General features: G+C 43.3%; 1 protein-coding gene across 4 annotated transcripts in view; it reads right to left on the bottom strand.

The window, feature by feature from the left end:
- The window catches only part of LOC122920239 (c-Maf inducing protein), a 162,309-nt gene that overhangs the window by 15,185 nt on the left and 124,642 nt on the right, over positions 1–22,482 (bottom strand). For 2 of the 4 annotated variants that reach the window (XM_044269580.1, XM_044269582.1), the window contains 5 exons: positions 22,092–22,157; positions 13,338–13,364; positions 12,974–13,022; positions 7,552–7,677; positions 801–917 (listed from right to left, as the gene is read on the bottom strand). In XM_044269580.1, coding sequence (XP_044125515.1) covers positions 801–917; positions 7,552–7,677; positions 12,974–13,022; positions 13,338–13,364; positions 22,092–22,157 — 385 coding nt within the window. The remainder of the gene's footprint in view (positions 1–800; positions 918–7,551; positions 7,678–12,973; positions 13,023–13,337; positions 13,365–22,091; positions 22,158–22,482) is intronic. The other 2 variants (XM_044269581.1, XM_044269583.1) reach the window with 1 other exon arrangement.

Genomic DNA, 22,482 nt, shown 5'->3' with positions numbered 1-22,482 from the left:
ACACATAATTGTAGTTCACCTGATTAAAACGCTGATGTTCATTTGTTTATTCTATGCTCCGTTATGATACCTTTTCAAATTAGGCCTTTGGTGCAATAGGGGTGTCACCATTGCTCTTGTTGCACCTAAGCTCCACTCCTTCCTGGGACCAGCCCCTCCCTCACTGCTTTGATTGACAGGGACAGGCAAAGGCAGAGCAGCCAGGGAGGGGGTGGCCACAGAAAGGAGCGGAGCTTGGGTGTAAAAAGAGCAACGGTGACGCCCTAATTGCATCAAATGCCTAATTTGCATATTTTAGAAAAGCATCATAACTCGGGAACGGAGCCTCGGACCAACAAAAGAAAAACTGCCTTTTAAAAGGTGCAACAAGAGCTAGTCTAGTCTCGGTTAATACTACCTATTAGTTGGCCTACTTTGCAATGAACTTGTGGTCTACAGGCGTGATGCACAGAGCTGTGATTGACCTGGGACTGACCGCGGCCGCATCTCCTGGACTGACCGCGGCTCTCCTGACTTGAACAGACGGATGGAGATGCAGCCGACACACGGGTGGTGCTTCCAGAGCAGATCAGGGTCCTGTGAATCAGCCCTAAAGGGGTTGTCTGAGTTAAACAAAAACATCTCTGTCTCCCCCCCTTCCTATTCTACAGTGCCGAGATATAATGGGGGATACAGGAAATTTTGCCAGATACACAATAAACGTGGCCATCTCACAATAAACGTGGCCATCTGTGCTCTGTTTGCTGCAAATCATTAACGCAATGTGTGCTCGGATACACAGTCCTCGCGGGTTCCCCTACCTCCACCATGGTCTGGTTTCCTCGCAAGGCAAGTAACATGCACGGCCCCAGCTTGTTTTCCGCCAGCGACAGAAGGAATTTCTTAGTCTTGTAGCACGAGCCCATTAAAATGTGAACCTGTGAATAAGAAATTAATTAGAACACTCATTATGATATCTAGACGTGTACTGGATATAAATAGCCAATTATTAAATTGTAGAGCAAAATCTATCTATAGACACACTGAAAACTCATTGAGACAAGTCACCCAAAATTATCAAAAAGTGGTTGGTTTGCTCAAAGTAGATGGAAATCTGTCACAGGCAATCTGGGTAAGGGTACTTTCACACTAGCGTTATTCTTTTTCGGTATTGAGTTCAGTCCTATGGGCTCAATACCGGAAAAAAACTGATCAGTTTTATCCTAATGCATTCTAAATGGAGAGCAGTCCGTTCAGTATGCATCAGGATGTCTTCAGGTCAGTCACTGTACGTTTTTTGGACGCTGCAGTATTTTCTCCGTCCAAAATTCCGAAACACTCGTTGGAATGCCGGATCCAGCCCTAAGTGTTCCGGAAAAACGAATCCGGTTTTGCAGGTGTGCGCATTTGCAGACCTTTAAAAATGTGAAAAAGATAAATACCGGATCCATTTTTCAGGATGACAACCGGATAGACGGATCCGGTATTGCAATATTTTTGTGAGACGGATCCTTCTACAAATAGTATCAGTTTGCATACAGATTGACGGATCCGGCAGGCAGTTCCGGCGATAGAACTGCCTGCCGGAATCAAGCTACGCTAGTGTGAAAGTACCCTAAGACATTGGTCTTCTGAAAGAGGTTGTCTTTTTGAGATGTTTCACTGTACATATAGAAATATATGTGTATGATATCATAAATATTACATAGGATAAAACATTTGTCAACCAGATAGTCGTCTAAGCTATGTACCATTATTTTCCTTTATTGCTCCAAGGCATCTGGAATAAATCTAGAACCTTCCTTGCAATAGTCTTGACAAAAACTCCTATCGTTTTGTGTATACAACAGCAACAGAGACCTATGTGTTTCCATGGTTACAGACTACAAACAAACTCTGTGTAGTCTGATCCTTCAGACAAACTCTCTTCTCTCTGTTCCTTGTTACCTATGGATCTGGATGAGCAAGTAGTATATAGGGTATACAGGATTAGTCTGTAGTCTATAATAATGTAGACACAAAGCAGCACAATTATTTATTATATATTTATTTTCTAAAAGGCCCATAAGTGGCAATGGATCTGAAGTTATGAAGAGGCTCAGACCTCTCCATAACTTCAGCGCATCCAGCGCCAGTTCTAAATGTAAGACCTCTTGCACACAAACGTATTTTCCCATTTTCGTGTCCATTCCGTTTTTTTTGCAGACCGCATGCGGAACCATTCACTTCAATGGGTCAGCAAAAAAAAAAAAAAAAAGTTACTCCGTGTGCATTCCATTTCTGTATGTCCATTCTGCAAAAAAATAGAACATGACCTATTATTGTCCTGCATTACGGACAAGGATAGGACTGGTCTATGAAGAGCCAGCTGTTCCGCAAAATACAGAATGCACACTGATGTCATTCGTATTTTTTGCGGATCCATTTCTTGCGGACCGCAAAATACATACGGTCGTGTGCAAGAGGCCTAAGACAGCTTCCGAGCGGTGGTCTTACATTTAGACAATTTTGTATGCATAAAACAGGCGTAGAAAATGATGAATGAGATGGGCCTGCCAGCCTATCCCTGCCCACGCCACTCACACAATTTTAGAATTTTAGGCGGAGGCTGCAGATAGCGCCGCAACTAACTGTTGCACCTGAAATACACCTAATTTAGATGCATTTCAGAATAGTAAATGACCCCCCAAGACTTTTATTTCAGATGCATTGGATTAGTAGAAAAAAAACATGCATGGAAAGGTGTACACCGCTTTTAGGGTGGACATGACTACTTTCTTGAGGCAACTCTACTGAAGAAAGCTGGGGTTTGACCGCCAGAACCCACAATCAGCTGTTATGTACTACATCTGGATTTTGTTGTGGATTTATCGCTCATTCACACGTCCGTTTTCGGTCAGTGATTTCCATCAGTGATTGTGAGCCAAAACCAGGTGCAACTCTAAACACAGAACAGGTGCGGATCTTTCCCTTACACCTTATGTTTGTGGAGGCTCCAGACCTGGTTTTGGCTCACAATCACTAACCAAAACACTGACGTGTGAATGAGGCTTTACTGTGGAAATCCAGGGTGAAAACGTATGGCATTTCTGCAAGCAGTCTCTTCCTTGGCCAGGGTTGTCTGGCTTTTCGGCAGCTCAATTCCATTGAAATAAACAGGACTGAGCTGCTGTACACTGTGCTTGGTACAGTATGACGCACTTGTCCGAACACCTTGACCTAATTAAAACCGCCTATTGGCAGAAGTTGGCCCCCCACCGATCAGATATAGTTCTCCTATCCTGAAGGTAAGTCATCAATATTTTACTCTCAGAAAACTCCTTTAAATAATATTTAAAAGGGTTATCCCATGGTTAATGTAAAAAAATAAAATCAGACATCACATAGTACATGACAATCTCTTTCTAACACAGCTAGAACCAGCCCTGTACCTCACATGGATCCAGAGATCTCCACATTCATTGCTCTGTTAGGTTGGTATCAAGCTGACAGCTCAAGAGGTGTGTCCCTTTTGCTGCAGCTCAGGAAGCAGTTAAAGGATGGAACTGAGCATGTGCGTCCACCTCAGCGAGGTGGACAGAGAAATAAAGAAAGAACAAACAGCAGGTGGCGCTATACAGATACTTTTTTTTTTTTTTTTTTAATCAGTGGCTATGTTAAATTTTTTATGACATTTAATTAGAAAAAAAAGTATTCAGATCCAGGTGCTGGTTTTCAATTCAAAGGGGCAGTCAACTTTTGAAGATTCGGATATCAGTTTCTTAACATCATGGGTATAGAGAGAGAACATAAATCTGGGCGTGTAGATCAGTGATGGCAAACCTTTTTTAGAGGCAGAGTGCCCAGACGTGTAACCCAAAACACACTATTTTATTGCAAAGTGCCAACACGGAAATTTAACCTGAACACTACAGTCTATTATATTCTATCTTCCATGTACTTTATCATTAAGCCATAACAGCCTGCATACATTCAGTGTGCTGCCTGTGCTGATGAATGGCAGGAAAAGTCTAAGGCATATTGGTACACCATAGACATTTTCCATGGAGCAGGTGCCCACAGAGAGGGCTCTGAGTGCCGCCTCTGGCACCCGTGCCATAGATTTGCCACCACTGGGGTAGATGGTTAGTATATATGGAATAGGCCACCAACATTTATTCCTGGAAACCCTTTTGCTTTGTAACTAAACTAACCGGATAATGGTTACTCCAGATAATACAATGTGATATTTCTTCCAATTGTCTTGTCTTTAGAAAGTTACCTTCAAGGAAACAGAACTACACTAAAGAGACTGGGAGAACAACTCCTGGCTTCCTAGCCATAATACATGGACGTGGTTTCCGCCCGTCTCTCTTCTCGCAGCTTTATGGCACAGAGGCCCGTTGTGTAATAATTTTGAAAATAAATGACATCATTAGACGCCAAGTGCCTCTGAACTGGTCCGTGCAGAATGCAAACGACATCATTTACATGAGGAGGAACAGAAACTTGCACTACTCAACTTCATAGAAATCAGATCTCAGGGCTTTGGTCACCATACTTGGAAGCTTTAATAATTAGCACCTCTAATTGACCCCACGGCTGGCAGGATCTTGTGAGCAGTATGAGCTCGTGAGCCAAGCCTTGACCTTATGTTTCATCCCTAATCAGCTGAATATTGAAGGGGTTGCGTAGTCTGATAGAAGTACAAGAGCACATGGATCGCTCCCGCATCTACTGATCAAAGCTGATCGGGCAGGCTGCAGCTAGAAGTCTCCATGGATGAGATATCTAGGATATGAAAAGCTGTGGTCGTATCCTGTCCAGAGAGCTGTGGAACGGTGAACGACGGGTAATAATCTCCCCCATAGTCCAGTTATTCCTAAGATTTGGGCCAATAGCTGAACTTTTCACAGGCCCTTAGCAACTGAAATGGACATGTTGGTAAATCGGTCAGTGCCGGTCACTTTTGCACAAATAGTCTTCGCAAATGAATAGAAAAATGCTCAACAAATATCAGCATTTTTTTTCACAAATGATATTAAAGAAGAAACACATCACCATCACAGTCACTTATTATTGTCCGAACAGGATCAATAAGGCAGCATATGAGCTTGGAAGAAAATAATGACATTATCAAGATACTCAAAGAGTTAAGGGGGTCGTCCAACCCGTTACAAGTGATAGCCTGTCCTCAGCTAGCAGGACTTGCGGAGTTCAACATCCTACACCCTCGCCATCCACTGTGCAGTGGACAAAGCTGGTTACTGCACTGACTTCCATGGGAGCTGCGGTGTAGTTCTGGCGCTGACTTCCGGTACTGGAGCTACTGCAGGTATGGGATGTCAGACCCCCACCAATCAGATAGTATTGGCCTATGCTGTCGATAAATTTACGGCATGTTACTGTATACCATGTATGCAGTACAGTAGTGGATAACCCCATGAGCCATTAGGTTACTAGCGACCTACTAAAAAATAATCCTCAGTAAGGGGGAAGGGGGGCTCATGCTGAACTCCTTTCTCTTCATGATGTAAAAGGCCTCCATTTTCATGCAGCCGCCACTAGGGGGAGCTCAGCGCAAAGATATATTTTCAGTTTCCAGTGAATAGTAACTGCATAAATTCCTATGCACTGAGCTCCCCCTAGTGGTGGCTGCAGGCAGCTGTTTACCAGAAGGGAAATATGAGCTTTATCAATGTATTTTTGCCAGTTGTCTGGTGTGAATACATTGAGAAATATGGTGGTGAAAATGAGCGCCATATTTATGAAGCACCTGTTTGACTTTTTCAGAACTTTTTTTTAATTAGAATTCATTTCACTTAAAATAAGTAAATTCATCTGAAATCAGGGGCCATTGCACTGTGCGTTGCCTGGGAGTGATTGCTGCATGCGTATAGGGGCACGGGGGCTCATACTAAGTTTTGTTTGGGTCCCTATGAAATCCGTGTATGATGTCAAACCAGATGTTTTCTGCAAGGGACTGCAGAGGTGCAGCGCCGGCCGGGAGGAGAAGGAGCAGATAAGTAAGCTTCTCTTTACGCCCAAGCCCTTGCCTCCCATTCTAGCACAACTCCTTTAGAGAGAGTCATTTGATGCCCAAGTGGGAAATACGGTACTTCCTGAGGATCAAAATTCCCTTTTGGTTGCTAAGAGTTACAGCACGACATTTCTTATTCTCCACTTCATATAGTGTACAAAGGGAAGGGGGACTTCTGTTACTCAGCGTGACCAGCTGTGACTGGGATTTACACCAGTATCATCCACAGGATATAAATTCTTCCTTTGAGATGGAAACTCTGGTGGGTGTTGTGTTTCAGGTTGTAGTCCAGCAAGCGAACATACATGGTATACAGTAACAGGCCGTAAATTTCAAAGGCAAACATTTATCAACATTCCTTCTAAATCCAGGGCTGCTAGAGATGATGTACAGAAGCGCGGCTGCTGTTTTGGCAGAGGGGAGCTATGTAAAAACATTCTCCTATGGGCAATTTTTTTTTATAGAAGTCTGAAAAGATGGAGGTCTCTACACATTTTATGCCCAGCTTTACCAAGAAGTCTTTATTATTTAAGCCTAAGAGGAGCCCACTACAAGAGTAACAGCTAAACTGATTGATGTCTACAAAGAGTGTCGCTCACGCTGGAGCACCCAGCATGTACCTGCATTGCACGACCACACTGATTTCAATGAGAGTGGTGTAATACTTCATTTCCCCTGTTGGAGTGCTGCAGGGTAACTGAACCCTTGCTGCCGCGTTCTCCCACAGATATCAGCTAATCATTGGGGAGGGGGGGGGGGGGGGGTTTCACAGAAGTGGGACCCCCGTTATTCTTAGCTTTCTAAAAAAAAATAAAAAGAAACTGGGATTGCCCAAAGCAAACCACTTAATTCCAGGGATGAACAGATAATTCTTAAAGGGGTTTTCCAGCTTCAACACCAATTTTAGCTAGGGCCAGGACAGTGCTGTACCTGAAGTTGTACTCACCTGCTCCCTGCCACTCCATTCTGGACAGGGTTATGTGCACCACTGCAGCCATTCACTGGCCTCAGTGGTGAACCTGTCTGAAAGTTCACACGCCAAGGACCAGGAAGGAGCTAGACCTTCGGCGTTAGAAAGTAGCTGCAGGGAGCATGTGGGTGCCCTAGCAAAAATGGGGGGTGAAGCTGGAAAACTTTAAGAATGCAGCTTATTATATTAGAATGATCCAAGCCATGCATTTGTAATGCAGTCCAGTCCAAAGTTGGCACATCAGTTCAACAAAGCTGGCGTTATTCTAATTCTACCTTCACACCAGCAGAAATGTAACCCTAGAGCTGAACTGATATACCCTATCTGTTTTATGTAGTGTCATTACAGTTGGGGTGACAGAGGCTAGAAGAGAACCAAGGTCCAAAGACCAGACCAGATGGAGGAGTTGAGTCCCTGAATAGTCTAGTGATATACAGTAAGTGGCTGATGAGAAGGCACAATAGCATATCTTAAACACAACAAAAAAAAACAGCAAAAAGCCACCAAAGACAAGATATAAGTGTCATGAACAATCAATGGCTTTCGCCCATCAACTCCTCAAATCCATAAAAATCAAACTCACATTATTGCAGACACGTACCATACTGGCAAAAAGTTCACCGTCGTCATCACAGGCAACCCCTCCGGGGCTGTACAGCTGGAACCAGCCGTCTTTCCCAGCTCTGACGCTTAAGAGACATGAGTGGACCTGCGGGAGAAGGAATGTGACATTCAAGAAAAGAACATATGTTGGCTGCAAATTTCCAGAACTGAAGATAAAGTAGTTTTTTTCTTTCCAGGCAAGCACCTTTTCTTCAGAGAGCGACTTTCTGCTGGCATCCCATCCCTCTTTTTGTGGCATCCCACTCCCCCCACTTGGCTGGACCTGTAAAGGGAAGACTACTTACCTGCTTCCCGGAGCTGGCTCCCCACACTTTCTCCTCCAAGCCTGGGCTGCTCCGCTGGGCTCCTGACATCCTGACAGCCAATCACTGGATGTGGTGGTGACTGTCTTTCCTTTTTAGCATGATATATGACGCAAGGGAATCCGGTCTACACCACGGTCAGTGATTGGCTACGGCGATGTCAAACCGGATATTGACATTGAGGGAACCTAGCGAAGCAGCCCAGGCCTGGAGGAGAAGGAGCCGGCTCTGAGAAGCAGGTAAGTTTCTCTTTACAGGCCCAATAAAGTGGAGGGGGGGGGGGGGGCCTATAAGGCCCTTTCGACAATAAAAGCCACGTGGGCCACATGTGCAAGTTCTACATGCACCCCATTTTTAGATCCCAAACATATAATATCAGGACATCAGCAGAAAATCTTCAATTTTGACTGTATTTTTAAAAAGGCCCAGGACACCACTGTAAAGCTTCCAGACAGAACTCCCCTTCAAACATAAATGTTTCCATTACATATAGAGAAGGATCCCCAGTACAGTTACCCAAATATGTCCCTCCACACCATCTCGTCAAGAGAACTACTCTGTAAATGTAATTAGAGTTATTACAACGATCCAACGGGAATACAAGTTTTCCCAAAACAAATGTTAAAAATAAAATTTTCTTTGCGGGAAAATAGAAGATAGTTAATAAAGGACAAAAAATGCTAAATTCACTGAATGTATTCAAATACTGCCAAAAAAAATCCCAAAAGACATAATTATGGCTTATATGTGATATTTTAGTGGAGGAAAAAGCAGCACAAAAGGGATCTTTTGGATAGGGCTGACTACACCCAGTTCAACCAATGCGTGGTTGAACTGGGTTGTACAAAGCCAAGGCCAATAGAGCCAGTGTTCCCCAAAACATGTTATTGTTAGTACAAGGCCTGAGGATGTGAGGTGCGACAGAGACATTAAAGAGAAGAGGGAGAATTCTTGTGTCATCACCGCACACTCAGCCTAGCACTAGGCACAACACCATGTATGACCTTTCCATGGACTATTCCTTTGAACGGGTTTTCAGAGATTTTTTTAACTAATGACCTATCCTCTGGATAAATCATCCGGTGGAGATCAGACACCTGGAACCCCCATCAATCATCTGTTTGAGAAGGCAGGGGAGCTCGCAGTAGCGCCACTGCCTTCTTGCAGGTTACCCTAGACCAGTGTTGCCCAACTGTTGCAAAACTACAACTCCCAGCATGCCCGCACAGCCAAAGCCTGGAGGCACACTGGTTGGGAAACGCTGCCCTAGACAATGTGACGTCACGTTCATCAGTCACGTGGCCTAGGCGCAGCTCAGCCCCAGTGACGTGAATGGAGCTGAGCTGCGATACCAAGCACAACCATTATACAATATACAGCACTGGGCTTGGTGAGCTGAGAGAAGCCCGGCACATTAGTGTGAGCGCCCCTGCCTTCTCAAACGGCTGATCCATGGGGGTCCTGGGTGTCAGACCACCACCGATCACATACTGATGACCTATCCTATCGGTAAAAGAAGTCTCAGAATACCCCTTTAAAGGTCAGCTAATGCAATTTCCCACTGGAAAGAAAGGTGACAATCTAAATGTAGTCTGAACTATGTCATGAAAAATTCCACCAGACATGTAAAGTCATATCCATATTCTGGAAATATTGTAAAACGAGAAGAGCTTGCATGTGAGCGACCAAAAACTTGTCACCGACAGTAGTGAGAATGTACAACAATCTGTAGCATCAGGAAATCAGTACACGGCACCAAAAGGACCTCTGCTCCTGGTGGGCGAATTCTGTTATACGGGTAACAGAATTTTGGGGTAGACTAAGAAATATCCACGTGTAGAATGAAGCATTCTGAAAGGTGAAACTGTTCGCTGGGCAAACGCCTTGGACATGAAAGCGGAGTATCATTCAGCAGGATTTGTTACATTTCTCTCATGGGCCCCTTTAACACACAGTCTACGTGGTCCCATAATTACTGGCGATGAGGGCAGAAAATTCAGACTGTAAAAAAAACAGTTCTTTGTGCATAAACATCTGACCCAGTTTACAGGAAATGAGAAGTGTTTCCTAATGACAGCGGTAATGCTATGAGGTCATCAGTTAACCTCAGACTAACATTGCACATCGTCTCGTAGACTCTCAGAAAATGGTCAGGGAGCTGACGGCAAGGCTCTGAACGGAGCGCTGAAGAAACGTATAACCTGAGCCTTCAGGCCTCTTACACACCAACGTTGTGCATCCGTTCCGTGCATTGGGGACCGCAATGCACGGGCAAAGTCTGTGCGGTGGGCGGGATGGATCGAGACCCATTCAACTTAAATGGGTCCGTGATCCGTCCGCACCGCAAAAAAAATCAATAGAACAAGTTCTATTTTTTTCCGGACAGAAACACCACGGAAACACTCCATTCCGCATCTCCGCGATTGCAGACCCATTCAAGTGAATGGATCCGCATCCGTGACGTGGAGTGCACTCGGGCCGGTGCCCGTGTATTGCAGACCCGCCGTATGCGGGCTGCAATACGGCCACAGGCACACAATGTTCGTGTGCAAGAGGCCTTATTTTTAGGAAATGTTGTGTGTTTCAGCCTCTGATGACTTCAGATTTTTAGTCACAGGCATGACTCTTTATGCATTTTTGGTTTTTACAAACTGTTACAGTTTGGTGCAAAATTGCACGAAGGCGCCCTGGTTAGCCATTTCACAATGCAGCAGGTTTGTACAAAAAAAATAATAGGTATGTGTATAATAAGAATTTTTTATTTTATAATTAAGCTTTGAAAGTTTGCATATAAATATTTGAAAATCTCTGTTTTGGCAGCAGAAAGGCTAAGAGATTTTTTTTTAACCAGTAAAAAAACATATTTCTGATGTGAGCAAGTGACCGTAAAAAAAAGCATGGAGATCCCACTGCTTTATTTTACCAATCAAAAAAACAAAAAAAAATAAAAAAGTAGTCCCATGTTGTAGGTGGGTCCAAATTGACGGGACAACAAAAGTAGGCAGGGCCAGCAATACCGTAGTGCAGCACAGAATACCACCCCAGAAGAACCAATTACCACAGGGCAGCACAAAATACTGCCGCCCCAACCACAGTATTCAACTGTATCACAGCTGAGTTTATGAGGGCACCTGTGGGCGTTGAGCATCAGATCATTATGTACCTGGCCTGCGGCCATCAAGAGGGCTTGAGTGGCCCCCTAGGCATCGGCCCACCAGGAAATTTCCCTGTAGGGTCTATGGCCAATCTGCCCCTCCACAAGCCTGCACTAAATTTACTAAGTAACTTTCAACTTACTTTTAGGGTAATTGCACATGGTGCAGATTTGTATGCAGTGAAAATAGAAGGAAAAAAGCAAAAATCTGCACTATTTATTGCAATTTTTGTGCAGTTTTTGGTGTGGATTTCTGTGCGTTTCATCAATCCTACTGAAGTCTATGGGGAAACCACAATACATCAGCTGTGTAGCTGCACCAACAACTGACATGCTGCAGATTTTAAAAGCTGGACCGTAAGTTAATTTCCGCACATACTAAATAGGCAATGTGTACATGAGGTCCGGAAAATCTCATTCACTTTGCTGGTACTGTATTACACTGCAGATTTTCTGCACGAGAATCCAGGGTATATGCACAGTGTGCATATACCCTAAGTGTACATCTATACGTGGCTAAAAATACAGCAGAAAAATGAGCTGAGGTTTTTGCTGCATTTTCACAGCAAAAACCACAACAAAAAAAACGTAACAAAAACTGCATGTATTGTATGCGGTTTTTGCTCTGGAAAAGCCAGGGGACCTCATCCTGAAATCTGCAAGAGGGATCCGTAGCATAAATAGACACCTTGTGTCTTTCGTACGCAGCACGTGGATGAGATTTCTAAAAATCTCATCTACTGTTTTCCGGTAATGCGAAACGCAACAGCATATTCACAGCTACTCAGTCATGTGTGAACCTGGATTAAAGGGGTTGTCTCATTTCAGTGTCATTTATCATGTAGAGGAAGTTAATACAAGGCACTTACTAATGTAATGTGATTGTCCATATTGCTTCCTTTGCTGGCTGGATTCACTTTTCCATCATATTATACACTGGTCATTTCCATGGTTACAGATGACCCTGCAATCCATCAGTGGTGGTCGTGCTTTCACAATATAGGAAAAAGCACCAGCCTATGTGCGCTCCCACGGTCCCGGCGACCAGAGAGGCCGACACTTTTTTCTTTAGTGTGCAAGCACAACAACCACTGATGGATTGAAGGGTGGTCGTAACCATGGAAACGAGCAGTGTGTAATGTGATTGAAAAATGAATCCAGCCAGCAAAGGAGGCAATATGGCCAATCACAGTACATTAGTAAGTGGCTTGTTGTAACTTTATCTACACAATAAATGCCACTTGCTGAAGTGAGACGACCCCTTTAAGGCTACCTACACACGGTGCGGACTTGTATGCAAAAAGTCTGCATGAAATTTGCACCAAAACTGAATTTAAAGAACAATTGCACTATTTATCATGGTTTTGGTGTTTTTGGTCCATTTTTATGCACTTTTTGTTGCGCTTTTTCTATTTATGTTGACAAACCTATTAAAGCCTTGGGGGAAAACCACTCTAAAGAAGGTGAGGAATGGCACAAACAACTGATATGCTGTGGATTTGAAAATCCGCACGGCAGGGCAATTTCCACAACGAAAATATACCCAAAGTGTACATAGGATTTGTCACATCTCATTCACTTTGCTGGTACTATAATTACGTTGTTTTTTTGTTTTTGTTATATTTTTTTTGCATGAAAATCAGCATGGAAAACCTGTATGTAATCGGCATCATGTGCAGTTACCCTTAGACTACCAGCATTTCAGGGACATTTCACAATACAAAATGAACAAAATTTACATCGCAAACCCTAATAGAGAAAAGGCTTAGAGACAGAACAGCCACAATGGTGGATCTGGGCAATAATTTCCATGACAGTAAAAATAAATTGAAGCCTAAAACGTGCATTTTAATCACAGCTGGCCTGCAATAACACCAGCTATCCAAGCTGTTCACACCATCATTGGCCCCAGGGGGAATCCTTACCTCTTGCCTGGGGTCCTCTGCAAATCTCTGAATGACGTATTTCAGTTCCCTACATGGGCAGGACAAGAAAACACAAGTTACTTGGCTCCGCTGGGAAGTTCTGCCTTGATTAGATACACATACAGTAATAACATGTCATTTAACAAGACCGTGAGGAACGCGTGTTTTCCTACACTGTTTTCATTTTTACTGATAAATCACAATGGTTGGATTCTACTACATGAAAAGAATGTCGTTGACAGGGTGTGTTCAGAAAGACTAGGAAATAGGTTTGAGATATTTTTGCTATTTCGGTATTACGCAGCACACGGGGTATTCATACCCTGCATTCTCAGCATTAGACATTGCAGTAAGTAATACTCACTTTGTGAAGGTTTCATGGGCAAGAGCTCTAAAAAAGAAAGCAAGAAACACATACATTACTTTTTTCAAAGGTAAAATTGTCCATTTAGGACCATATAATCTATGTACAGTGCACTTAACATTTTTTTCTTTTTTAAAAGGTCTTGAATGGAATAGGTTCCTGCCTTAATGAGATCACCTTGCCGTGGTTGGTGGGCACAGTATATTCTTAGCCAAAATATACTGGCTAAGAATCTCAGATTTTATCGTATCAGAATGAGGTTTTAGTCCATATATAATTTTTGCATCTAGTGTTATCAGAGTAATATTTTTTTTTTAGATTTTTTTTTTTTTTTTTTTACTTTTTGGTTTAGGAGCTGGTAAATGAGATATGTTTAGATTAGAAGGCTTCTCCCCGTGAGAGGAAAGGGGTATTCTTTTCCTCCATCAGATCCATTCGGGAGGGAGTATTAAATAGTCGTTTGCACAGCTTCAGGCAGAGTTCAGTCTCCCTAAAAATGTTTTCTACCAATATCTTCAACTGAGACATGCATATCGAAGGCAATTTAAAGATGGTTTGCTGCTCTCAGCTTCCCCTCCTATAGCACAACAATTGCTATGTGGTGGTGGTAGTGCTAAGGGACTCATCTCTCTGATCTATCGACATGTAACTCATCAAGTTCTTGGTCAGTAAAAGATAAATGGGAACGAGACGTTGGTGGCATCTTCCAGGAACAATGGGATACGATGCTGCCCTTAACCCCTAGTCTTACGCTTAGTGAGGCACAGATGGTCTCAGATATATCTGGTACATAGAGTATAAAGAACCCCTGCATTCCTGTAAAATATAGGATTGCGGACGGACTCTATATGCCCTAGATGTGAAGGGACGGATGCTTCCTTGTTACACAAGTTCTGGGAGTGCTCTGAGTTGAGGGCCTACTGGGAAGGAGTAATAAGGATCATTGCTAAAACAACTCAGATACAGAGACAAAAGGGACCCCAGGGTTTGTGTGCTGGGAATTTTAGATTCACCAGGACTTGATCATAAAATATCCTTGTGTATACAAAGAATGCTTTTCCTGGCATAAGTGTTGATTGCTGAACATTGGATACAGAGTATCCCGCCTACCAGACAGGAATTTGTGAACCGCTTAAACACAATTTTACGATTTGAAAGGGGGGGGTCTACCTGAAAAGGAGATGCCCTGCCAAGTTTATGAAAACATAGGAGGGGGTGGGGTTTGGTTTGCAGTCCCCGAATTAGCGCCTGTGGCGTTGACGAGGGATTGTTTGAGAGGGCAACTGTCCATATTGGGGCAAATGATATGAACATCTCCATGGCTCTTGGACTGTTTTTTACAGTTGCACCTGATTATATATTTAGCGACATTCCAATGTATAGGATATTATTTATATAGCGCCTACCATATTAGATTGTGGTATTTATTTTTTTCCAGTTTTTTTGCTCTTTTAGATGTGGTCAGTTTATGTCCTCTCTCTGCAGGACAGTTAGCTGGGGGGGGGGGGGGGGGGGGGTGGTATTTGCATCATATGATGTCTATATTTGTCCACCTGTGTGGATATCTTTGTAAAAATTATTAACTATTTGTATATGTAAAACTATTTTAAATCAATAAAAATTATACAGGATTAAAAAGTGGTAACTGAGATGACGCACCAGCACATCAACTACAGGCCAACAGTTACACTCATCAGAAATTATTAAAGAGGACCTGTCACCTGTCCTGACAGGCCTGTTTTAATAGATTCATGCATTCCCCATGTAATAACAATTCTGGAGCCTCTGTTCTTATGTCTCTATGTTGTGCCATTCCTTTATTATTTTTACTAGAGGTTATGAATTAATTGTTAGCAGTCTGCAGTAAGGGCACAGAGGGGGGTAACCAGTTGAGGGGGGGGGGGCTGTACCTGCACAGACTCACTTTATCCAATCAGTGCTGCTATTTTCAGACTGTGCAGGTACCCCCCCCCCCCCTAACTTTTTACCTCCCCTCTGTACCCTTACTGCAGACTGCTAGCAAATCACTTATAACTTCTAGTAGAAATAAGAGAGGAATGGCACAACACAGAGCCATAAGAATAGATGCTCCAGAATTGTTATTACATAGGGGAAAGCATGTAGCTATTGATAGGAGAGGTGAAAGGACCTCTTTAATTACACAGAAAGGCTGTTTTCTGGCCACCTTGATTTCTAAAGAGCAGCCAGGTAAAATTGAGAACACTGCTTGGCAACACCAAATGGCACCAGTTAGCGGCACATACCGACCCCAGACATGTCAATCACATGCATGGCAAGTTCTGACCAGGATTGGCACTAAAAAGGAAGCAAAATGGCTTGAGCACCAAAGTATTGTGTTTTTTTTTTTTTTATGGCCAGCAGTTACTAATGTGAGTACACTTAGATTTTTTTTTTTTTGCATAAATTGCCCCAAAAAATGCTGCAACCTGGAGCATTTCAGTTTAGAGAAAGTTCCCTCTTCTGCTCCAAAAAGGGATGTGGCCGCACATGCATCCAAGTTCTGTCTTAAAGGAAGCCAACCGATAGTTGGTATAGAGCGAGAGAAAAGTGTCGATCCCTGCACCAGGTTTATCCTCCAGCGTGAGCGCCTGTGATAAATCCGATGCCGGTCTAGACAGCCGGTCTAAGTTTACGCCATCTACAGCTTTAGTAATTCTGCCCCAGTTTGTGTTTACAGTAAGTGGTGATGGGGACTTCATGTTACCTTGCAGACATTCTTCAAAGGAGTTTTCTGGGATTTTACTACTGATGAACTATCCTCAGGATAGCTTATTAGTAGCTGATCGGTGGGGGTCTGACATGTAGGACCCCCGACGATCAGCTGTTTGAAAAGGCACCAGTGCTCCTGTGAGCGCCGCGGCCCTATCAGTGCTTACCAAGCACAGCGCCGTACATTGTATAGTCACTGTGGTTGGTATCGCAGCTCGGCTCTATTCACTTCAATGGGGCTGAGCGCGATACCAAGCACAGCCGCTATACAATGTACGGCTCTGAGAGGGCCGCGGCGCTCACAGGAGCCTTCTCAAAACAGGTGATCATCAGGGGTCCCGAGTGTCGAACCCCTACCGATAAGCTATCCTGAGGATATGTCATCAGTAGTAAAATCCCGCAAAAACCCCTTTAATTACAGTCCTGAAGTGCTGTAAATGCATAATTGCGCACTGAATGCTTCTGGGTTGACATATGCTGTGACACGATGGCTTAGATGCTGGTAATACCAGTCACATAGAGCAGGCATGCTCAACCTGCGGCCCTCCAGCTGTTGTAAAACTACAACTCCCACAATGCCCTGCTGTAGGCTGTTGGGGCATGCTGGGAGTTGTAGTTTTGCAACAGCTGGAGGGCTTCAGGTTGAGCATCCCTGACATAGAGCATCTCCTCATACTATGTCTCATGTAAAAAGAGTTATAGAAGAATGCCTGGAAGCCCTAACTGGATACCAAGAGCCTTCAAATTACAGCAAAAACACACGACCCTTCACGGGAGAGGAACATTTTTGAGGTGCCGTTTCTCTTTTCTCCATCCTGATGCTAGCCTCGGTCACACGCTCATAAACTTTATCCTGTGACTACTTTTGTTTTGTCAGAGATCCCAAGTGAGTTAATTAAACCTTGGCCGCATCACCATTAATGAGACCGACAAAGCAATTAGAGGTGGCATGGCAAAGTAAATTGCATCACTTACAGTGGAATAATGCAGTCCCCCGCGCATTGCTGAAAGACAAATTTGGCCAAATGACGCCAGTGTGTTTTTTTGCTGCCTCCACCTTTAATACCTGCAGTCACCTTGCTGATGCACAGTAACCAGGACCCTCTGAGACAGTTTGTGGTAAATGGCACAATTACAGCTGTTAATAGCTATTCTCCATGGAGCTCATTAGTCCGCTCCTCAAGGATTGCTGTTGTTTCAGAGGCATACATATTGCTTCAGTTCCATCAAAACAAGAACATGTGTCTCTCATCTGACGGTGAGCCTTGCATGCAGAGTGCCTTGGCTTTTGACCTCATCCCCTAAATAGAGATTTTGGGGGGCTGCAGCCACTACAATATGCTATTAGGGCATAGGTCCTGACATGAATTCCTGGATCAGTCCCACCTGTCTTGCTGTTTATAGTACCACCGTCGGCTTTTGTGGCAGAGTAACCTTCAGGCCCTGTAAAGAACTTGGACCAGGGTGTGACTTCAACCCATGTACCCCCTGTAGCTATGCTGCTGTTCCCTAATTTAAAGGGGTTATCCAGAGACCATAAAAGACAAGCTCACAAATACTGGTAATCACCACTATGCGCTACTACTCTTTCAGGATTATTTAAACATTTTAGCGTTCCTCACTAACCCTTTAAACCGCTATTGATGCTCATAAAATTTTGGGTATTGGGCAGGGCTTGCAATGTCCAACCACATAAAGTACTGACAGGCTCCCTGGTTACAAACCGCTTTTTCAGAGAAAATGCAGTGATTTGGTGAAAATATAGTTTAAACTAAGACAGGAACAGGGAGAAGAGTCATGGAGGTGGATCTACCACAGCTTCTCCCCACCTGGCTTGGTCAGATTGACAGGTTTCTCCCTATTTGAGTTCAGCTAAAGACCTGTCAATGAAGCAAAGCCTGGCAGGGAGAAGCAGGTGAGGAACAGCCTCCATGATTCTTCTCTATTTTCCTGTTTTACTCTGAAACTAGAGATGGTCTCCCAGTCTGTGCACGATAAAACATAGATGTCCGTAACCGGGGACCCTGTTGGGATTTCATGCTGCCTGATCCATGAAGCTCCTAACAGGTTCTCTTTAACAAGTACGACTGAATTTGTAAAACTCTTGTCGCCGAGATGTCAAATATTTTCACAGGCTAACGGGTAGTGTTGAGCGAATCAAAGTCAAACAAACTGACTTTGATTTAAATGTTAGGAAAAATTTGATTCGCCACGAAGCTGAATTTCCTTGCGCTTCGTGGTAAATACATTTTTCCTGAAATGGTTGCTCGGAGAGATGCCGTCACGGCCATCTTGACTGAAGAAACCGCGAAAAATCTCGAACGTCACTGCACTGGCCTAGATGACGTGATCATTTTGCTCAGTTTCTTCAATCAAGATGGCCCTGAACAAATGGATGAGTTATGCATTATTTTTTTTGACCCTTATTAACCCCTGAAAGGCCTAAATTTTTTATTTTAATGTCAGAAGCTGCGTTAATCGCTGAGGGGTTCAATCGCCGTTCCGAGTCATTTGCCCGCCACATACAATGCAAAATAATTCGTAAAGCAGCCAAATCAAATTTTTAATAAATTTGACTCATCACTGCTAAAGGAGTTTCTACCAAAAACACCACCAGTCCTGTCCACAGATCCAGTGGAGCTGGACTGTAATACCAAACACGACCACGGACAGGGGCGGTGGTGTTTTTAGAATAAAGTCTTCTGGTCAGACTGTGAAGATGTCGGTCATCTCTGTGACATAGTTCACAGTTCATAAGCTACATAGGTCTCAAGGATAAATGCGGACAGCTCCCCGATAGAATTTAACGGAGCCGAAACCGTATGATTAAAAACAAGCTTCGCAAACCTACAAGTTTACATACGGCACAGAATTTTTCCATCACCAAATGGTAACCCGTGTCATCATCGCAAAACGATACTGAGTCACAAAACTCATAAAAGTAAATGTGACACTGAATTCTGGGACACGTGATGGTTTCATTTGCCCATACTTATTAATAAACAGGGGAACAGCGTCTGACCGATCCTATCCATATTTTCATCTTCAAGTCCTAATCCCTGTATTATGTGAATTGCATTTGCGGGATAAAAATAACAGTTCTCTTTTTACATATACACGTGTGGACTTGTGTCACCTTTGATTTTCAAATTCAGGACACTTAGTTGCTGCCTGCAGACCTAGCAGGCAACAGTCTATGCCTATGGCTAAAGTTGTCCTCCCCCACTGCATGAACGTCGGCCAGATCCAGGTCTGACAATTTCCGCAGGAATGGCCTACCATCTAATGTGTATGGAGCTTTGGAGACTCTCCCTCGAAGAAGGATTGGACAGCTAAATTCCAATATGTCTGACCCATTGTTTACCAAAAGGTGTTTCTGGCTCATACATGCACGTTCAGATGAGCAGGGTGTGACATTTAGGCATTGGCTGAAAGATTTTTCAACCATCAAGGCCCCTTCATGGTCTGACACAGAAGGCAATTATCAGGAATGAACCGTTCCCAATAACTGTCGCTTGTTAAAGCAGGTGAAAGCTGGATTTACAGGCAGCAACCATCTCTGCTGTATGGGGACGACCAATCATTAGAGTGATCACTCGTCCCCATACAGATATATTGCTTCTGGGCAGCAGATGACTGTTTAGACAGCATAATCTGCTGCCCAGAAATGATGATTTAGGTGTCTGAACCAGTGATGCCTCCACCCAATGAATAAGGGATTTACTCGTTCATCAGGTGATCTGCAGCACCTTTAGGCCTCATGCACACGACAGTTGTTTTTTGCGTCCGCAAAAAAAAAAATGGATGCAGCATCCGTTTTTTTTTTTTTGGAGGATCAGTTTTTTCCCACAGATCCCTTGTAATAAATGCCTATCCTTGTCCGCAAAAGTGAAAAAAGTAGGACATGCACAATTTTTTTTGCTAAAGGGAAACACGGACAACGGACGCGGAACACAAATGGATGAACCATCAGCATTTTTTTGCTGACCCATTGAAATGAAAGGGTCCCCATCCTATCCGCAAAAAAAAACAAAAAACGGAGGCCGAGAAAAACAACCGTCGTGTGCATTAGGCCTTAGACAGGGCAATCATTGGGAACCAGCATTCTTAGGAACAGTCCCTCCTGATAATTGCCCCATAAAAGGGGCCTTTAGGTCTACGAGCCCCTCTACACTGGCCAAACATTGGGCAGATCATCGCTAACAATCGTTATAGAAACGCTCGCTAGCGATAATTTGCTGATGTAAAGGTGCCACAGAATACCTGATAAACCAGCTAAACGCTTATTTATTGGGTAATCGGTTCTTTCACGCGGTCACCTAAATCATCGTTTACTGGCAGCAGATAGTGCTGTCTAAATAGCATTAACAGGACAGAGATAACATATTTCTCCTTTTCCATGATGGCCGCTGCCCTCCGGCCCCAGCATTACTTCTGCATTAAGAGCATTTGACGTCACATTCAGACGAGGCTTGTTTTTTTGTAACTGGTTCCTTATTGGCCTATAGTTCATGACTAGTAAACAAGGAACCAATTACAACATCTATGTACACTGGTGAAGCCAGCCTGGCCTGGCCTGGCCTTACTGGTTCAATGACCATAAAGTATGGCGCATGATGCAGTTTATGACACATCATTAACATCTTGTGTTACAGAATAGGTTTTTGATGCATAATGCAATTTGTGCCATACCATACAGTTGTGGCACAGACGACTGTTTCATGAGACATTGGGAAAGCTGCCAGAACACACTGGATCACAGGGAGTAAAATCAAAGTAATTTAAGGGAATTTTGGCTTTGAAAATGCGGCCAAATGCAGGCAGCATGTTATAGAGCAGGAGGAGCTGAGCAGATTGGCATGTAGCTTTATGGGAAAGGATTCAGTATAAGTTGTCATATATTCCTTTAAATCTCTGCTCTTTTTATACCTAGGAGTCCACTGGGAAACCTCACCAGTGATTGACAGCTATCTCTGTATGACTCCTAAGTATAAAAAGAACTGAGATTCCAAAAAATAAATGACAAGTTGTACTGAATCATTTCCCATAAAGCTATATACCAATCTGCTCCGCTCTTCCTGCTCTATAACGAGCTGCTTGCAGATTAGACTGTATTGTCAATTAGTAGGTTCTCTCTTTAATAACATAAAATAAATGCAATTTAAGATTTTACTGAGATTTCAAGCATAATCCTCAGTGTTTGTATTATATTTTTGAGAATCCTTTATTACCTGTTCATTTAGAACAGCGTGTTGTTTTAGATAAAGTGAGTATAGTAGTTTGTTCCTCTGATGCCAAGAACAGCAAATGCATAAATGTACTGAACAAGTACTTTGGAGTCATAAATGAATAAAACACTAGCAGCCACGGCAGGCAAGAAAATCTTCCACTGCATTACAGGGGTGGGTATGAGATCAGTGGGGACAAAGGGTTTGTCATAAAAAAGAACTCCAGTCTCAGATGGTGCAGTACCAAACACAGCCCAGGGTAGCGACGTTTAAAAAAAAAAAAAAAAAAAAAAAAAGGACACTCAGAAAATACGGTAATATAAAAACAAATACCCTTTAAGCTGCTGCCTGTCCGAATAGATGGCCACTGTGGCCAATCACTGGTTTCAACAGTATCACTACTGAGATCAGTGATTGGCCCCATTGGTCATGTGCTTAGATGGTACGTGACCACTAATCAGAAGTGAACGGACAGTGCCAGGGGGCAAAGCCGCCGTGGCGCTGGACCAAAGGCAGATTTTGCGGGTAATTATTTGTTATTTCAAAAGGCTCCCGGCAGTTCCGAAAATAAAATTATACTCTGGAAAACCCCTTTAAGTTAGGTCTGGTGCATAATATGGAACTACGGTAAAGCAAGATTATTTTCTGATCTTATTGGTGTCTGTGTGGGCTACCTTTGTGTACTGTGGTATCCCAATCCAAAAACCAATAAAAATAAAATAAATAGTCTAAATGATGCTCTTCAATTCTTATCATTTACAAGGCAGATAATGGACAGTCACAAGACTATACTCACTCCTTGGGAAATGGGATGGGTTGCAGCAAACTTGCCAGGGCTGGCCGCCAATCGTCATAATCTGACCTGCAAGACAAATATAATTTTGCTGTGAAACTTTCTACCGAATAATAATTAAACACCATAAAGTACATCTGTGTAATTCAGCCCAAAGGTGAAGCAAAAAAAATTGTCATATCTCTAAAGTCATAGAGATATGTCAAAGGATCTCATCGGTACTGAGGTGTCTGTGATCCTCACCCATCACTACAGCACCATGCCTCTTTGGCTCTCGTTGGACGCCCTTCTACTTCATTGGGAAGAATGGGTCATAGACTGTAATGCAATGTAATGTCCCATCTTCATCTCTCCTGACAGAAGCCAAAAGCTTTTGGCACTCTAACAAGCAGCC

The sequence above is a fragment of the Bufo gargarizans genome, chromosome 10 (genome assembly GCF_014858855.1).
Source record: "Bufo gargarizans isolate SCDJY-AF-19 chromosome 10, ASM1485885v1, whole genome shotgun sequence".
In the NCBI taxonomy this organism is placed as follows: domain Eukaryota; kingdom Metazoa; phylum Chordata; class Amphibia; order Anura; family Bufonidae; genus Bufo; species Bufo gargarizans.
This window is presented reverse-complemented; position numbering and strand designations above follow the sequence as displayed.